Source organism: Dromaius novaehollandiae, chromosome 19 (genome assembly GCF_036370855.1).
Source record: "Dromaius novaehollandiae isolate bDroNov1 chromosome 19, bDroNov1.hap1, whole genome shotgun sequence".
In the NCBI taxonomy this organism is placed as follows: Eukaryota; Metazoa; Chordata; class Aves; order Casuariiformes; family Dromaiidae; genus Dromaius; species Dromaius novaehollandiae.
The window spans coordinates 1,121,523-1,137,783 of record NC_088116.1 but is presented as its reverse complement, the minus strand read 5'-3'; the positions used below and the strand labels follow the sequence as shown (position 1 = coordinate 1,137,783).

Below are 16,261 nucleotides of genomic sequence, written 5' to 3'. Positions count from 1 at the left end.
GCGTTTGCAGTTAAATGTCACCTTGCTCGTCGCAGGGTTTCGGTTCCTCCTCATGCGAGTTACGCGGCGGGGGAGCGTGCGCGGCCGGGCCCAAACTGCCGAACGCCTGGTTTCCTGCAGGAAACCTCGCCCGGGAGACGCTGGCTTCTGTCTCCGACTCCCGGGCTTGGGGACGGGCGAGCCCCTCTCCGGGCCGGCCCGGGACGCGGCCGGGAGCCGCTCCGCGCGGGCCCTGCGCCCGCGTCCTCTTGCAGGATGGGTGACGGTGCCCGCGTGCAGCCCCCGCCGCCGAGCGCGGCTCCGGGTCGGCAGCGGCACCCGGGTTCGGTGCCCGCCGAAGGTTTCCCGCGGAAGCGTCGCCGTGCGGCGGGGCCGGCGCCCTCGTGCCGGGCGTCTGGGCGCCGCTCCCGCGCCCCGGCTGCGGTCCGGCCGGCTCCTCGCTGAGCCGCGGTCTGCACGCGCCTCCGTGCCCGGCTGCAGGGCTGAGCGGTCTGCGAGGAAACGCTGCGGGCTTCTGATTTACCGGCCAAGCGCTCCTGCCAAACGCGGCCGGCCCTCCGGGGGCTGCGGCTGTGGGGGGGCCGGGCTGAGCCCCAGCCATCCCCGCGTGTCGCCACCCCGACGGGGGACGCGGAGCTGCACCGCGTCTGCTCCGGGCCCCGCTGGGGCAGCCCCGAGCGCGAGCCGGGCTCCGAGCTGGCGCCAGACGCTGGCCGGGCTCCACGTCCCGACTTGCAGCTCGGCCGCGTTATTTCTGGCTCCTGCCGCGTGCCCAGCCGGGGCGCGGCGGCGGTGCGGGGGGGCGGCGGGTCCCCAGCCCCGGGCACAGCCCGTGACGGCCCCTGCACGAAGAGCCGGCGCAGAAGCACGGCGCCCCGTGAGCACGCGGGACGCTGCTGAATATTGCATGCGCTGGAAAAGGAGCAGCTGGCAGGGTGATGCTTGTCAAGGACAAAAACCGATGGCTCCAAAAATAAAGGCCGTTAATTTACCGGGCAGCTGCGTCACTCTTCTCGAGGGTGGAGCAGCCGGGCAGCGCATGGCAAGAAATAGGATGTTTTTATCGGACTTCCAGTGTGTCGGCAGCACTCGCACGGTGCCCCGCAGCGCGTGCGCCCGGCCGCGTCGCCGGTGCCGGACGTGATGGGAGCGGCGGGGGAGAGACCCGGCCTCCCCCGGCCCCGGGAGCAGTGGGGGAGAGACCCGGCCTCCCCCCGGCCCTGGGAGCAGTGGGGGAGAGACCCGGCCTCCCCCGGCCCCGGGAGCAGTGGGGGAGAGACCCGGCCTTCCCCCGGCCCCGGGAGCGCGCCGGCGCTGCGCACCCCTGCCTGCCCCTGCTCCGGGGCCTGGTGGGAGAGAGACCCTTTCCTGGGGTCCTGGAGACCCCCAGCGCCGCGGGGCTGCTCCACGGACAAAGAGTAGCAATAAGGTGTTCAATCACCAAAAAGTGACAGTAACAGTGTTGGAGAAAGCGTGGGAATTTTCAGCGGGAAGGTACTTCTGAAGTTATTCTAAACTTTTCTAGTTTTTTGGTGGAGAACAGCGTAACGCCCCAAAACGCTGCTGTTCTTAAAAGCGCCAAGCGCCGTCCCTTGGCTCTCCCCTCCCGCGGCCGCTCACCGAAGACGATGTATTATTTATTTAATTTATTCTTTCACTTATGTATTTTTTATTTTATCTATTTATCTTATTTATTTGGAGCTCGGGTTTGCCCGGGGCGCGGTTCCCCCTTGGCCACGTCTCCCCCTTCCCCGTGCCGGCTCCCTGCCGGGCGTCCCCCCCGGGCCGGGTTCTGCCGCGCGTTTTCCGCCAGCCCAGGGTCCGGGCTGGGGGCTCGCGCTGCTCGGGAGGGCTCGGCCGCTCGTGCAGACGAGCTGGTGTCCCAGCGTCCCAGCGGAGGCACCGGGGCTGCTCGTGGCCGCTCCTGCACCGCGGCACCGGCCCGCGGCCGCCGCAGACGCCTTCCCCCGCGGCTCGTGGAAGAGTCGGCGGTGGCGGTTCAGCAGTATTTGCAGTGCCTGGGGCTGGTGGCGGGGAGCTGCCGGCGCGGGGCTGGGTTTGCCCTGCGGGGATCGCGACGGCGTTTGCCCTGCGGGGATCGCGACGGCAGTCCCGGCAGCTCGGCCCCGACGAGGAATCGGCATGTGGCAGAGGAACACGCTGTCGCGCGAGTGGTTTTGTAATGCTTGGAGGACGGTGCTATGGCAACCTGCTACAAATCCCCGAGCGACCGGATCAGATCAATTTATTTGTATGCATCCCTGTAACTTTAATCTTTGCAAGTCTGATACGTTTTGTGCCTTTGAGCTGCGGTGCAGATCGGTGCAATCAGCCCGAGCGCAGGGTTCAAAGGACGCAGAGCGAAGCGCAAGTGCTTCGCTCCGGAGTGAGCTGTGCTTCGGTGTCCCAAAAGTCACAGGGCAAATGATAAAATCTGTCCTCCTGAACGTGTTTTCAGCAGTAGAGTCGTGGCGGGTTTGTGGAGAGGAGGAAGAGGTGGGAGCGCGACAGACGATGCGGGTGGTCGCAGTAGGAGTTCGGCTATTGCCTGTACGCAGCCCCGTAGCGTTTCACATCAGGTTTTGCATTGCGAATCCGGAGAACTGCCAGGGGTGTCGGGCATTTCAGCACGCCGCATCTCTTGGTTTCCAGCGGGGGACGGAGGCGCCCGCGGTTGCTCCCCGGCGCAGCGAGGGTCTCGTGCCCGGCGGATCCCGTTGGGACCGCGGCGGCTCATGCCGGTGCCGGGCGGCTGGCTCCGGGCGTTGCGCGGCTGGTCGTGGAGGATGTTTGACTCCTTTTCTTCACTCATCCCGCCCAAGCGTCAGCCGGCCCCGAGCGGCAGCGGCTCGCGGCGCTTGCTCCGACACCGGAGCGGTTCCTGCACTGCCGGGGACAGGAGCGGGGCTGGAACCGGAGCGCTGCGCTTCCCTGGCATCCCGCCTGCGTCTCCCTGGATGTCATTTAAGCCCCATATTTCTCGTTCCTTTGTCACTGATGAGCACCATGGGTCTGTGTCCCGTTAGCGCCGTCCTGCTGCCCGCTCTGCCCGGGGGGGCGGCGCGCGGGCCGGCCCCTCTGCAGCGCCGCTCCGGGTGCCCGTGTGCTCGCGGGCGCTCCGGCAGGAAGGGTCAAAGTCCACCAGCAACCGCAGGGCTTCGTTAGCAAAGGCAATTAAACGTGTGGCCGCAGGGAGCAGCAGCCGGCCCGTCTCCGGCGCTGCCTCCGCCTCCTGCTTCCAGGGCCGCGTCCTGGCAGCAGCTGCTGCGCGCGGAGGCCACGAGGGGTTTGTGCTCGCCGCTGCCCGGCGCTGCTGTCGGAGACCGAGTCCCGATTCGGTGACGCCGCGCAACCTGTACGAGCGTGTTACGGTGTGGCAAAGCTGCTCTTTGGGCAATACATGCGTTATTCCAGCCTTCTCGCCCCAAAACGAGCCGGGCTGCAGGGCTCTGGGCTGCCGCCGGGCACGGCGGACGGTCCTGGGGGCAGCGGTTCGTGCTGGTTCCCCCTTCCCTCCCTGGCCCTGCGCGGTGCCCGGTGCTGGCGCAGCCCCGCTCCGAGGTCCGGGTGAGCAGTGCCTGGGTCCCGCGGCCGAGCATCGCCCGGCACCGCATCCCGCGCGTCGCCACGGGAACGGGGCCGTGTTCCTGCTGGGAAACCGCCGGGCGTTTCGGCCCTGTCGCTGCGGGACCGACCCGGCAGGGACGAGACGCACCGGCGCTAAACCTCGGGTTTCCTGGCGCCCCGAGCAGCACCTGGCCCTGCCTCTGTGCGCGGGGCAGGAGCTTTGCTGGGAGCCTCTTCGCGCAGCCTGCTCCTCCTCGGCGCGAGTTGTGCTTTCTAACGCGACCCTGCAGTCCCGCGGTTCGACAGGAAAGCCAAAAGCGCGGGGTGTGCGGTGCCCTTGCCGTGCAGCCCGGCCCGGGGCGGCTGACGCCGGTCTGCTCTGTCTTGCAGGAAGCAGGAGCTGCTGGCCGGCGCGGATGGGCCTCTGCCGGACCGGCCCCTGTCCCCGCCGCTCACCGCCCCCCCGACCATGAAGGTAGGTGATGCGGGCGGCGGGCGCTCCGGTGCCGGGGCTGCAAAACCCGGAGGCTGCGGCGCCTCGGGAAGCGGTACCGCGGCCGCGGAGCGTCGCCTGCCCGGGGGCTGCGGGAGCCTCCCGGTGCCGCCCCGGCTCCGCGGGAAAATCCATGGGGATGCGGGAGCGGGGGCAAAGGGGCGCGAGGCGGGTGCGGCTTGGCTCGGGGCAGCTGCTGCCGGGCTGCTGGGGGCAACGTCTGCGAAGGCGGGAGCGCCGCGGAGGGAAGCGCAGCCCTGCTCTCGGGATCCTCGGCGTGTTGCCACCTGGGAAACCGCTCGTTCAGCTGGGGAAGGCGGCGATCGACGTCAGGGTTACGGGGTGGCCGAGGGCCCGGGTGGAGGGCTGCCGAGGGGGGGCAGGCTGGGAAGCGCTGAGCTGGGGGGTCACCAGGGGGTTTCTCCCGACCCGGCTCGCGTGCGGCTCCGTCGGCGACCGAGCGCTCGCCGCGGGGAGCAGTGGGCAGCGGCGCCGCTGGTGCCCTCCCCGCTCCGATGCGCAGCCTGGGCTTGCAGAGCAGGCGGGCGAGAGCACAGCCAAGGCCACGGCCGTCCCCCCGGCACCCGCGGGCTGCTGCTCCCGTTGCTGTTTCGCCCCGCTCGGGGTCCGGGGCGCTGCCGTGGCCGCCCACGCTCGCCCTGCCGGCCCCTCCGTCCGGCCCCTCCGTCCGGCTCCTCCGTCCAGCCCCGGGCGCCGCGGCCAGGCTGCCCTCCGTTTCGGCGAGGCCTCCAGAAGGTCGATCAAAGCCATCGATCCCGGGTTTCTAAGGGAGACCGGGCAACATCCACGTGGCTGAGGAGAAGGGAGGGGGGAGCCGCGCAGCCCGGGGCAGGCGGGAGCGGACGGCTCTCCTCCAGCTTCCGAGCGGGCTCCGGAGGCAGAAGAGTCAGTGCTAATATTTGCCCATGGAAATTGCAGTTAATTTGCCAAGGTTTGCCCAAGCTTTCTGGAATTAACCATCTCCAGAAGTCGCTCTTCCTTTTCCGAGTTCAGTCCTAGTCAAACGGCAGCGTCTTGTCTTTCTGCCGCGGCGGCTTTCCGCGGGTGCCTGAGCACCGGCGCAGAGCTCGTTAGCGCTGCGAGACCCGGCGTGCAGGAGGGTGCGTGGGTGCTACTCCCCGTGCTTGAAGTGCCGTGAGCTCCCGAAAGCGGGCGCTGGGTCTTTCCGCCACGTCCGAGCGATGGACGGTCCTCGTCCTGCACGAGCCGCGCGGCCCCTCCTGCCCCCCCCCCCGGCCGGCGGGCGATGGCCGCGGCTGAGCAAGCGCGAGGGGTCCGTGCCGGCGGGCACGGCTGGAGGCTTCCTGCTGCAGGGGCCGTTCTTCCTTTTTATCGCCGTGTGATTACGGCAATTAAAGGGCGATTAATGGCTTGTTCTGCTTTGCAGCAGGATCCTTTATGCACTGCACAAATTGTCCTTGGCGAAGGGGAGGCAGAGCCGGGAGGTGCTCGCCGCCGCTCTGCGTGCCGCGGTGCCCGGCCGGTGCCCCAGCCCTTCCGCCTGCCGCCGGGGCAGCGCCTCGGTCCCCTGTCCGACCCGGGCAGGGCGCGAGCGGGCGGCTGGAGCCGGCCCGGCTGCTGCTGCCCAGCCAAGGTTAGTGGCGGCGAGGAGAGGCGGCGCGGCGCTCGCGTGCGTGCTGCCCGGCGGGATGCTGCGCTGGCAGAGCTGCCCTTCCCCACCCGCGGAGAAGAGGGTGCTTCAGCACCCAGAGAGGCGACGGCGAGCGGCTCCGGCCGCCCCGTCCCGTCCCATCGCGGGAGCAGGAGGACCTGGACCGGCTCCAGCGCCCGAGCGGCGGGGAAGGAAATCTTCCTCCCTCGCGAAGTCCTCTCCCGACTTCCTGCCCAACCTGTTTCGCCCGGGCCCTTTGCCTCCCCGGAGCCGCCCTCCGGCCCCGCAGGGCCCCCCCGGCTTGGCCAAACATTAACCCGGGGAGGCGTGGGGCTCCGGCGGCTGCGGGCGGACGGCCCAGCGCGGCCTCGCGGGCACGGCACCGGTCCCACCGGGAAGTTTGGGATGCGTGGAGACGGTGCGGGCTGAGGCGACGGGGGAGCCGCTGGGAGGGTGATGGATTTCTTGAGGGGCCTTCGGGTGAGTGCGGCGCGGGGGCTTCCGCGGGGACACCGGGGACGCCGGGCAGGTCCCACGCTGCAGCTGGCACGACGGGACCAGGGTCCTGCTCCGGCGCGGCGGGAGGGGAGGAAACGTCCCTCCCTGCACGGAGACGCAGCGCCGCATCCCCTCCCTCGCCACGCCGCAGCACGGGCGCGTGAGCACGTAGGGAACGGCAGCCGTGCCGATTTCGGGTTGAGTATTTGGCATTTGTGAGCTTGTTAGTGTGAACTACCAGACGAGTTGTCTCGCCTAAGGCGTCAGGGAAATGACTTTCCGTGGCAGCGCGTTGCCCTTTACTGGAGTCAAGGAGCAGGTGCGGCGGCTGTAGCGTGGAGCAGGGGGTCTCGGTGACCCGGGAGCGGGGTGAGGACGGGCTTTCCGTGTCGGCTAAACCAGCAGCAGGTGACATTGCTTCCTACCGAGCATCACAGAGCCATAATTGTCTTCACTATAATTACCAAAATATTTGTTGCCCAGTAAAACTTGGCTTTGAGCATGCAGGAGTTCCTAGTGGATCAGGGACTGCTTTATTAGATATGTACATGCACGTCGTCTGCTGGACGAAGGCAGATCGAAAGGTGGATGAAGGCAGTTTGCAAGGTGCATCTGCTCCTGCCGTGTGGTTTTGTCTGCCTGGTCCTGGCTGTTGGCAGAACGGGGCCTGAAAACCATTTTAATTGGCTCAAAGAGCATTTGTCCACTATTTGCAGAGACCTGGAGACAAACCGGATTCTCAAACAGGCTTGAAATAGGGATGAGGCTTCCCGAAGCACCCCGGCGCCGGGCAGGCTGAGCCCTGGGCCCCTCCGGACGGGGCGGCGGGTCGGGAGCGGCGCGGCGAAGGCAGAGACGCGGCCTGGGCCCTCTGTGCCGCGCCGGCCCTTGGCAGCGTTGGCCGCCTCCCTCCGCCCTCGCGGCTGGCGCGGATTAGGGCAGGGTCCGGGCTGCTCCTGCGGTGAAACCGCCTCTGCTCGCTGCCGGCACCCCGGAGGAGGTGCAAGGTGTTCCTCTGGTCTTCACCCGTTTTTTTCTTCATTCCCTCCTCTGTTTCTGTCCTTGGGGGGGATTTGCGCTGTTTTAAAGCCTGCGCCGGTCGCCCGCGGGCGCTGCGGTGGGCTGTGCTGGGGGAGCGGCGGCGGGGGCCCACGGCAGGAGAAGGGCAGAGGCCGCTGCTCGTGCCCCGTGGGGCCGCGTGGCCGGGCCAGCCTCCCGCGCCCGCCTCCGGATGCGGCAGCGCCTGGCAGCGGTCCGGGCTCTCCCCGCCCCGACGGCCGAGGCCGGGCCGCTCGGAGCGCGCGGGAGCAACCGTGCGGCGGCAGAGCCGGCAGAGCCCGTTCCCGGCGCGACCCGCTCGGCCCCGGCTGTCCCCGCTCCGGAGAGGGGCCGCTGCGCCCGTGGCTCCGCTCCCCCTTCCCCGCGTCCGGCCCGGGAGCAGAGAGCTGGAGAACGGGGAAGCAGGGAACAGGAGGGATCCGGGAGCTTGTCACGACCAGGGCACCATGCTGGTGCGGTGGGAAATGAAAAAAGGCAGCTCAGGAGCCGCGAGCAGCGTCGGGGCGGTGGTGAGCTCCGGCGGCGGGGCGCTGGTCCGGGCTGCACGGGAGCTGGGCCGGCTCCGAGGACGCGAGGCGCCTGCTCCCTGGGGCCGGGCTGCTTTACGCCGAACCTCCCCTGCGTTTCCTTCGTAAGGCCGTTTCTGCGGTTTTTGTGCAGTATGATACTTTTTTTTTCTATTTCTGTTGCCACTGAGGCTGGGCCAGAGCCAGGAGGCTCCGAATAAAGCTGGGGCCCGCAGGGTGTCCGTACCCGGACGTGGACGGTGCTGGCCGGCCTCGTGTATGCGCTCGTCAGACAAGGGGTTTCTCTCTCTCATCTTTTTCAGTCTGCAGAATTCTTTGAAATGCTGGAAAAAATGCAGGTGAGCAGGAGCACGGGGTGAGCAGCTCTGGCCATGCGCTTTGCTCCACCCCGGGAAGCTCCCGAGATGCCACCAGAGACGCTGCGGAGGGAGGGCGTTCCCGGAGCAGCTCGTGACTTTGAAGCGCAGTTAACGTCTTGGGAAGACTTTGCACTACCGTAACACGCTTTGTGTTTTTGCTGAGGTCACCCAAGCAGTGTGATTTCCACTAGAAAGGATCGTGGAAGGTGCTTTCCAACTCAACCTTAGCGTAAGCAAATCACACAAGTGTGTCCCAAGACATGCCCAGGTAGAGAGCGGTGGTCCTGGGAGCTTCCTTTGAGGTTATTCCCTGTTGTTTTGAGAGTTTTTTTAACAGAAGCTTTAGCTCTTGGTCTGCATTTGTGTAGGTGCTGCACAAGCATCTAAGACATCATGGTCCCTTCCTCAAATTTGCAGATTTTCAGTGTAGTATTGATCTTTCCCAGGACTTATGGGAATCCTCATCCATGCCCCCCCATTTCTGCGGTGTCATAACGGGCTCGTGCTGCCGTACAGATGTTTGCAAAGCAGCGGCTCGTGCTGCCGTACAGATGTTTGCAAAGCAGCGGCTCCCTCCGCTCTGCTCCGGCTGGGGCAGAAACCCCTGTGTGCCGCTGGCTTCAGAGAGAGTCGCTGTAGCGAAACATCGTTGCGGGTTCGTCTGTATGGTTGAAAACATCTGAATTAGTCAGTCTATTGCTTTGTTTCAAACAGGCACCAAAACTCGAAGAACAGAGAACTGGAAGCCAAAAACATAAGGTTAGTTGAATTTTGTTTCTTGTGCAGATCTTTTCTGTGCCCCCTCCCTTTTTTTTTTCTTAATCTCCAGAAGTCAGGACTATAATGCGTGTAGTCAAAGAGAGTCACTAAAAGGACTGAAAAAAGGATTTAGATGTTATCTAAAAACAAGGCACTGATTAAATGCAAAGATAAGATAGTGGTGCATGTAAATCCCTAATCCAGCTTTATGTCTGGGCCCGTGTGTTCCAGCGGTGAGCTATGTAAAATCGTTGTTTTTACATGTTGGGTTGAGAAGCTTAAAGTGATACTCTGAGGCGGGACTAGTTTGGCGAAAGGCTTCATGATTCGGAGCGTTTTCCTGCGAGACTTGCCGGGATGGGGACTGCGCGGGCTCTCCCGCCCCATCCCGCCCCGCACGTCCCCGCTCCCGGCCCCTTCCCGACCCCTCCGGGCTGCTCGCGGGGGCTGCGCGGGCGGCCGGGCTCCACCGCAGCCGGACGCGTCCCCTGCGCCGTCCCAAGCCCGCCGCTGGGCTCAGGGCAGGAGGGTCGGCGGGGGGCAGCTGGAAAGCGCTCCCTGCCTTCGGAGTACGAGGCCGTGGATTTACGGAGCTGCTAATGGGGATAAAGCGTCACGCGCGGCGTTTCCCTCCCTCTCCGCAGGAGGACTACATCCCGTACCCCAGCATCGAGGAGGTGGGTGCACGGAGGCACGCCCCGGTGCCCCGAGGCAATGCCGTTGCAAGGGCAGCGGTGACGGGGCCTTTGCGCAGAGCCTGCTCCCAGGGCGAGCTCTGCAAATGTCCCCCCGTGCGTGCTGGGTGTCCCTGCTCTCCCAGTTGGAGCTCTGCAAACGTCCCCCTGTGTGTGCCGGGTGTCCCTGCTCTCCCAGAATGAGCCGTGCAAGCCCTGGTCCCCCCCACCCTGTGCCGGGTGTCCCTGCTCTCCCAGTTGGAGCCGTGCAAGCCCTGGTCCCCCCCCCGTGCCGGGTGTCCCTGCTTTCCCAGTTGGAGCCGTGCAAGCCCTGGTCCCCCCCCCCGTGCCGGGTGTCCCTGCTCTCCCAATGGAGCTGTGCAAGCCCTGGTCCCCCCCCCCCGTGCCGGGTGTCCCTGCTCTCCCAGTTGGAGCCGTGCAAGCCCTGGTCCCCCCCCACCCCGTGCCGGGGGTCCCTGCTCTCCCAGTTGGAGCCGTGCAAGCCCTGGTCCCCCCCCCGTGCCAGGTGTCCCTGCTCTCCCAGTTGGAGCCGTGCAAGCCCTGGTCCCCCCCCACCCCGTGCCGGGTGTCCCTGCTCTCCCAGTTGGAGCCGTGCAAGCCCTGGTCCCCCTGTGTGTGCCGGGTGTCCCTGCTCTCCCAGTTGGAGCCGTGCAAGCCCTGGTCCCCGCCCCGTGCCGGGTGTCCCTGCTCTCCCAGTTGGAGCCGTGCAAGCCCTGGTCCCCCTGTGTGTGCCGGGTGTCCAGGGGGCTCAGCGGCGGGCGGGCGGGCGCTCCGGGGAGGGGCTGGCGCTGCCCGGCCGGCTCAGGGCGCCTCTCCGCGCAGGTCGTGGAGAAGGGGGGCCCGTACCCCCTCATCATCCTGCCCCAGTTCGGGGGGTACTGGATCGAAGACCCCGAGAACCTGGGCACCCCCACCTCGTCCGACAGCAGCGTCTGCGAGGAGGAGGAGGAGGGCCTGAGCCCCGGCGCCGGCGGGTACCGGCTGGAGTGCAAGGGGGAGGCCAGAGCCTACCGGAGGCACTTCCTGGGCAAGGTGGGTGCCGGGGCCCCGAGCGGGATCCCCGGGCGGCATCGGCCGAGCCGCTCTTAGACGGACAAGCAAACCCTCGCGTTTGCCGTTGCAACCGGCTTTCTGCCCCCGCACGGAGCCCCGGGCGGTTTTGCCGTTAACGAGCTCCTTATCGCGCTGCTAACACGTTTTCTCTGGTTTTAGGATCATTTAAATTTTTACTGTACAGCCAGCAGCCTCGGAAACCTGATCCTTTCTATTAAGTGTGAAGAGGCAGATGGCACTGAATATTTAAGGATTATACTCAGGTATGGAGAAAAAAAAGCACCTGGAGTTTAACAGAGTCGTCTCTCTCTGAAAGCCCCCGGTCTTGTCCCTGCGGGGAGGGCGATGGACGGGCTGGCGGCACGGGCTATCGCGTGCGCGGGGCTGGGTGGCGTGGGAAAGCAGAGATATCCTCTCGCTTTTCCTGTGCTGGGACTGCATCGTCTCGGAAACACCCTGATAACGAGCCCCAGCCCGAGGCGCTGCGGAGCCTGGCGAAACGGGGCATAAAGCTGCGCGCGGTGCTGGACGGTGCCAGTCCTGCCTGTCCCCCCCCCCCCCAGCCCTGCGGGACCCACGGTGCCTCAGCCGGACCGTTTCCCCTCCACGCTGTATTTTAAGAGCAGCAGGGATGGGAGGAAAGCTGGGGCTTTGCTGGCCCACGTGCAGCAGGACATCATCGCAGGCGCCCGCGGGAGCATCCCGCTGCGCGCGTGTTGGGAAGCGCCGGGGCCGGGGAGCCCCAGGGCGCATCTCTTCCGCCGCCGCGTCCGGAGCAGCCATCCATCGCTTCCCCCTTGTCAGGTCTAAGGTGAAGACGGTGCACGAGAGGATCCCCCTGGCCGGGTTTAGCAAGCTCCCCAGCATCCCGCAGATCGCCAAGGTGAGCCGCCGCGGCCGGCGGGTGCTGCCTCCCCGCTCTGTGCGTCGCCCGCAGCCGAGCCGCTGTGAAAAGCCAAGTCACCGAAACGCGTTTTGAGGAGAAACCCTGGGGAGCGGCAGCACCTCCGGCCCGCGGGAGGGTGGTGGGCTCGCCGCGTGCTCGCCCGGCCGAGCGGCGATGCGGAGCGGGGCGATGCGGAGCGGGGCGCTGCCGTGCTCCGAGGCCGGGTCCGGTCCCTCCGCGGGCTGCGGGCGGGCGGCAGGGCCGGGTGCTGCCGCGCTCACCGTCGGCTCTCCCCTCGCGGGCAGGCTTTCTGCGACGACGCCGCGGGACTGAAGTTCAACCCGGTGCTGTACCCCAAGGTGAGGCCGCGCCGGCGGGGCTGGCGCTCCCCTTCCCCGCTGCCGTGCCGTTTGCCTCGCTCCCAGCGGGACCGCGCGGGATGCAGGATGCCCGGGGACGCGGGAGCGCTCGGGCAGCAAAACGTCTCTGACGTCCCGCCTGCGCGGCAAGTGCTTCGCTGGCACGGTGGGCACGCTCTTGGCTGCTGCGGCTACTTGCACCCCCAAAATCCCAAACCTTTTCACTGAGAATCTGGGGGAGGATATCTGGATTCTCTGGTTTTTCCAACATTTTCCCCCGCCTGTGTGCATCCTCCCAGTTCCGGCTGCGTTCGTGTGGCCCCTTTGCCACCCCGTGGTCTGTAAGCCCTCTCGGGACCACGGCCCCAACGTGCTTGGCGGTGGGTGTCTGCTTAGCGAGCCCTGAGCACATCTCCCGTGTGCGATGGGCTGTGAGCACGTTGCCTTGTCCCTTGGCCCGTCAGTAGGACTTGGTATCTAAGACTTTCCTCTTCCAGATGTCGTGGGTTACGAACCGCCAAACGACGTCGCTCGTGTTTTGTTTTATCCAGGCGTCCCAGATGATAGTGTCTTACGACGAGCATGAAGTCAACAATACGTTCAAGTTTGGGGTGATCTACCAGAAGTTCAGGCAGGTGAGTAGCCCCCGGGTTACTCTGCTGAGCGCGTCCTAGCTCGCCGGAGGCCCGTGTTGCAGAAGGCGTGCACGACCTTGGAAGCTGGAACTTGGCCCTGGAGTTAATTTTTCCGTGTGCCACACATTGTGTTACTGGGTGTCCTTACTAATAATGTGTTTCTTATTACTTGGATGTTTCCCTGGCTCATTAAAAAGCGATGTGACTGCAAAATCAATATGTAAATCAGCCCACAAGCTGCCGTGGGGAGATGTGGATGTGAAAATGCATTTTAGCAACCATGATGTTTTAATCAGATGTATGTTTAGACCGTCAAACAGATTCGTGTTGGAAGGCTGCAGGCTATGAGGACATGGGTTTGCTGAAAATGCTTTCATTAGCTCGGGAATGTCAGACATGAAGCAGGGAGACAGATGAATCTTATAATCCATCAGAGATGATTCTGACAGGCGTTCTCCTTATCTTTACATATTTCATGTTATTTTCGATTGAATAACTAATGCAAGACCACAATTTGGGTCTCCTTGTTTTGAAATATGCCGCACGAGGGATGATTAAGACTTAAATTTTCCAATGAAGTATTAATTTGTATTTTGATGTTGCCCGTGCTTTGTGCTGAGAGCTCTCTAGGTCAGAAGCTGCTCTCGGCAGCTTCGCGCGCGGGGATGCCGGGGCCCCTCGCCCTGCGCCGGCAGCGTCGCTGCGACCCGTTTTGGGCCCATTAGGACCGTTTTCCGTGCCCGATGCTGAAGCTGGTCGGTGTCCAGCTTTTCCGCTTTGGGTCCCTTATTGCCGTACACAAATATACCCAGTATTCACATATAACCTTGGGTAAAACAACAGATGCTTTTGCAGAGAGCCATAGGTTATGTAAATATGTTGGTCTTTACAGCTGTTTGGAAACAGCTTTAGAGTTTGAAAATCATTTCTAATGCTTCTTTATTTTATATCGTGTGTCCATATATTCTGTAGACCCTTGAGGAAGAGTTGTTTGGAAATAACGAAGAGAGTCCTGCCTTCAAAAGCTTCTTGAGTTTGCTGGGAGACACCATAACGCTGCAGGACTTTAAAGGGTGCGTACAAAAAAAGAACAGCGTTACAAAGGAATTTAACACGAGATCGGGTAATATGCAAAAGTACTGCGCAAGCCTGGCAGTCATCAGCTGATGAGCTGAGTGTGGAAACCAGAACATACAAATACAGCTGCAAATAGAGCCTGGGCTTGTTTTTCAAAGCTGGGGGAGTTTCCAAAATTTGAACAGCCGGTGGCAAGAAGCTTCCCTTGCTGCGATTCTGAGGGGTGGGAGAGTGCGGCTGTGCTGGGCCGCAGGTGGAGCAGCCTCGCGTGGACCGTGCGCCCGGCCGCTCCGGCGCGGCACGTCCCGGCACAGGCCGCCTGCCTCCGCGGCCGCTTTGCGCCCCGACGCCCCGATGCCGTGCAGCCCGGGAGCGACCGTGCCGCGTCCCGGCGTGCCCGGGGCCTGTCCCCTCCCCTGCCCGCTGCTGGGCGGGGAGCAGCTCCGCTGGACCCGCAGTTCACGCTTCCCCCTTCCCCGCGGCCAGCTTCCGCGGCGGGCTGGACGTCAGCCACGGGCAGACGGGCGCCGAGTCGGTGTTCACCACCTTCCGGGAGAGGGAGATCATGTTCCACGTCTCCACGAAGCTGCCCTTCACCGACGGGGACGCGCAGCAGGTGAGGGCGGCCGTCGGGGCGGAGCTCGCGGGCGTTGGGCGCCGCGGGGGCCCCCGAGGGCACCGGCCTCCCGCGCCCCGAGGCAAACGCCGTCCCTCCCCGCTCAGCTGCAGAGGAAGCGGCACATCGGGAACGACATCGTGGCGGTCGTCTTCCAGGAGGAGAACACGCCCTTCGTGCCGGACATGATCGCCTCCAACTTCCTGCACGCCTACGTCGTGGTGCAGGTGGAAGACCCCGCGGCGGACGCCGCCTCCTACAAGGTGAGGGCAGCGCCAGGCGCCGGCGTCGCTGCGGGGCCCCGCGGCCGAGAGCCCCCGTGCCGGCGCCCCGTGCCCCCCTCGCTGCGGCCCGCTCCCCGCCCGCGCCTGCCCCTCGCGCCCGGCTGCTTCCACCTGCCGCGTTTCCCTCTGACTGCTCCGTGCGTAGCATGGCGCGCTCAGTTCCCAAACTGCACCTGTGCTTGAGCGCGGCTAGTCGCATAACCCTGGCTGCACGGAACTGAAGTACCTACGTGCGCGCGCGTGTGTGTGTGTGTGTGTGTGTGTGTGTGTGTGTATACACACTTATGTATGCACCGGTGCACGCTGTGCGTGTGCGTGTGCCTGAAAAGCGTAGGGAAGCTGGAAGGGACGTTGCGGAGCGGAGGCCAGGCGTCCTAATTAAATTGTGGCTGCAGAAGGATGGTTTCCCGGCAGCGGGCGGGGGCCGAGTGTCCGGAAGAGGAAAATGGAAGCTTGTTTTATTTTCTCCCTTTTTCCCCCCGGTTCCAGCAGCCCCTTTCGGTTTGGCTCCAGGTCCCCGCTGGAACCCGGCAGCATCTGCTTTCGTGCCCCGCGGAAGGGCAGGAGCCGGCTGGCCGCTCGCCAGAGCGCGCGGGAGACGGGGCATGGGGAAGGCGGGCAGTGCATCGACCGAGAGCTGTCACCGACCTCTCGGGGACTAAAATTGCCTCCCGGCTCGGTGCACGTGCTCGCCGAGGGGACGGCGTGTGCGGGACGTGGCCGGCCGCGGCGCACGGCCGCTGGGGATGAGGCTGCCGGCAGCCGACGCGGGGCCCCGCGGGTCCGCCCCGGGGGCACCCCCAGCGCGGGGCTGCCCGACGGCGGGGACCCCAACGGAGGTGGCACGTCCCTGGCGGGACGCGGGACGCGGGGTGCTGGTGACCCTGGCGGGCGCAGGGCGTCGGAGGTGGCCGCGGCGGGCGGAAGGTCCCGTCGGTCGCTGCTCCTCCGCTGTCAGTGGTGCTTATCCTCACACGCGGTTTGCGCGGCTTCGTCCGGGACCCGGGCTGCTTCCGCGCTTTGCGACTGCCCGGGGCAAGAGTGAGGCCGTGTCGCAAAGACTTTGCAGGCTCGATTTGTAAATTAACGATGGTCGGTGAGGGCAGCTCGGAGCGCAGCGACGTCTTGCCCGAGCAGAGCCAGCGTCTCACCGCGCCCGGCCTCGGCGTGCGGCCGGCGGCTGCCGGGCTCCCGGGCTCCTCCCGGGGCTTCCTTCTGCCCTCCTGCCACGGACGCTTTCTCCCGGCTCCGCAGGTGTCGGTCACGGCGCGGGAAGACGTCCCCTCCTTCGGCCCGCCTCTGCCCAGCCCGCCGGTGTTCCAAAAAGTAAGGCGAGAAGCGGCGAGCACCTTCCACGTCACAGAAAGAAAGAGAAAAGGGAATGTCTGAGAGGTTTCAGCGTGCCCGGCAGGGAAATGTGGCTGCCTGGGTTTTTATAAACGTGCTTAAATTCAGCCCTCTCGGACCCTGTCTTCCGCGGGGGAATAAATCCCCGCTGATCCGTGCCCGCCCCAGGCAGGGCGGCTGGGCAATGCGTCCCTGGAGCCCCGTTTTCCAGCCCCTGAGCTGGAAACTTTACTGCAGAAGGGACCGAGGAGCTTCCTGGCAGCGCTGCCGGAGACCACCGGTTTGGTCCCTCGGCCAGAGGAGGAAATACAGGAAAGCCATAACTTCAATGCTTTAAACAAGGCACGTGGGGTTCGTAAGGCAGAAGTCCTGCGTTGTGCAGCTGCCTGACCGCACGACCCCTGCGAACCCTCC

At 65.2% G+C, this 16,261-nt stretch overlaps 1 protein-coding gene across 7 annotated transcripts in view; it reads left to right on the top strand.

Moving 5' to 3' along the window:
• The window catches only part of RAP1GAP2 (RAP1 GTPase activating protein 2), a 63,086-nt gene that overhangs the window by 34,257 nt on the left and 12,568 nt on the right, over positions 1 to 16,261 (top strand). For all 7 annotated transcript variants that reach the window (XM_064523005.1, XM_064523004.1, XM_064523003.1 and 4 more), the window contains 13 exons: positions 3,958 to 4,042; positions 8,080 to 8,115; positions 8,851 to 8,895; positions 9,540 to 9,572; positions 10,413 to 10,622; positions 10,803 to 10,906; positions 11,448 to 11,526; positions 11,835 to 11,888; positions 12,440 to 12,523; positions 13,496 to 13,596; positions 14,087 to 14,216; positions 14,324 to 14,479; positions 15,755 to 15,826. In XM_064523005.1, the coding sequence (XP_064379075.1) occupies positions 3,958 to 4,042; positions 8,080 to 8,115; positions 8,851 to 8,895; positions 9,540 to 9,572; positions 10,413 to 10,622; positions 10,803 to 10,906; positions 11,448 to 11,526; positions 11,835 to 11,888; positions 12,440 to 12,523; positions 13,496 to 13,596; positions 14,087 to 14,216; positions 14,324 to 14,479; positions 15,755 to 15,826 (1,189 nt within the window). The remainder of the gene's footprint in view (positions 1 to 3,957; positions 4,043 to 8,079; positions 8,116 to 8,850; positions 8,896 to 9,539; positions 9,573 to 10,412; positions 10,623 to 10,802; positions 10,907 to 11,447; positions 11,527 to 11,834; positions 11,889 to 12,439; positions 12,524 to 13,495; positions 13,597 to 14,086; positions 14,217 to 14,323; positions 14,480 to 15,754; positions 15,827 to 16,261) is intronic.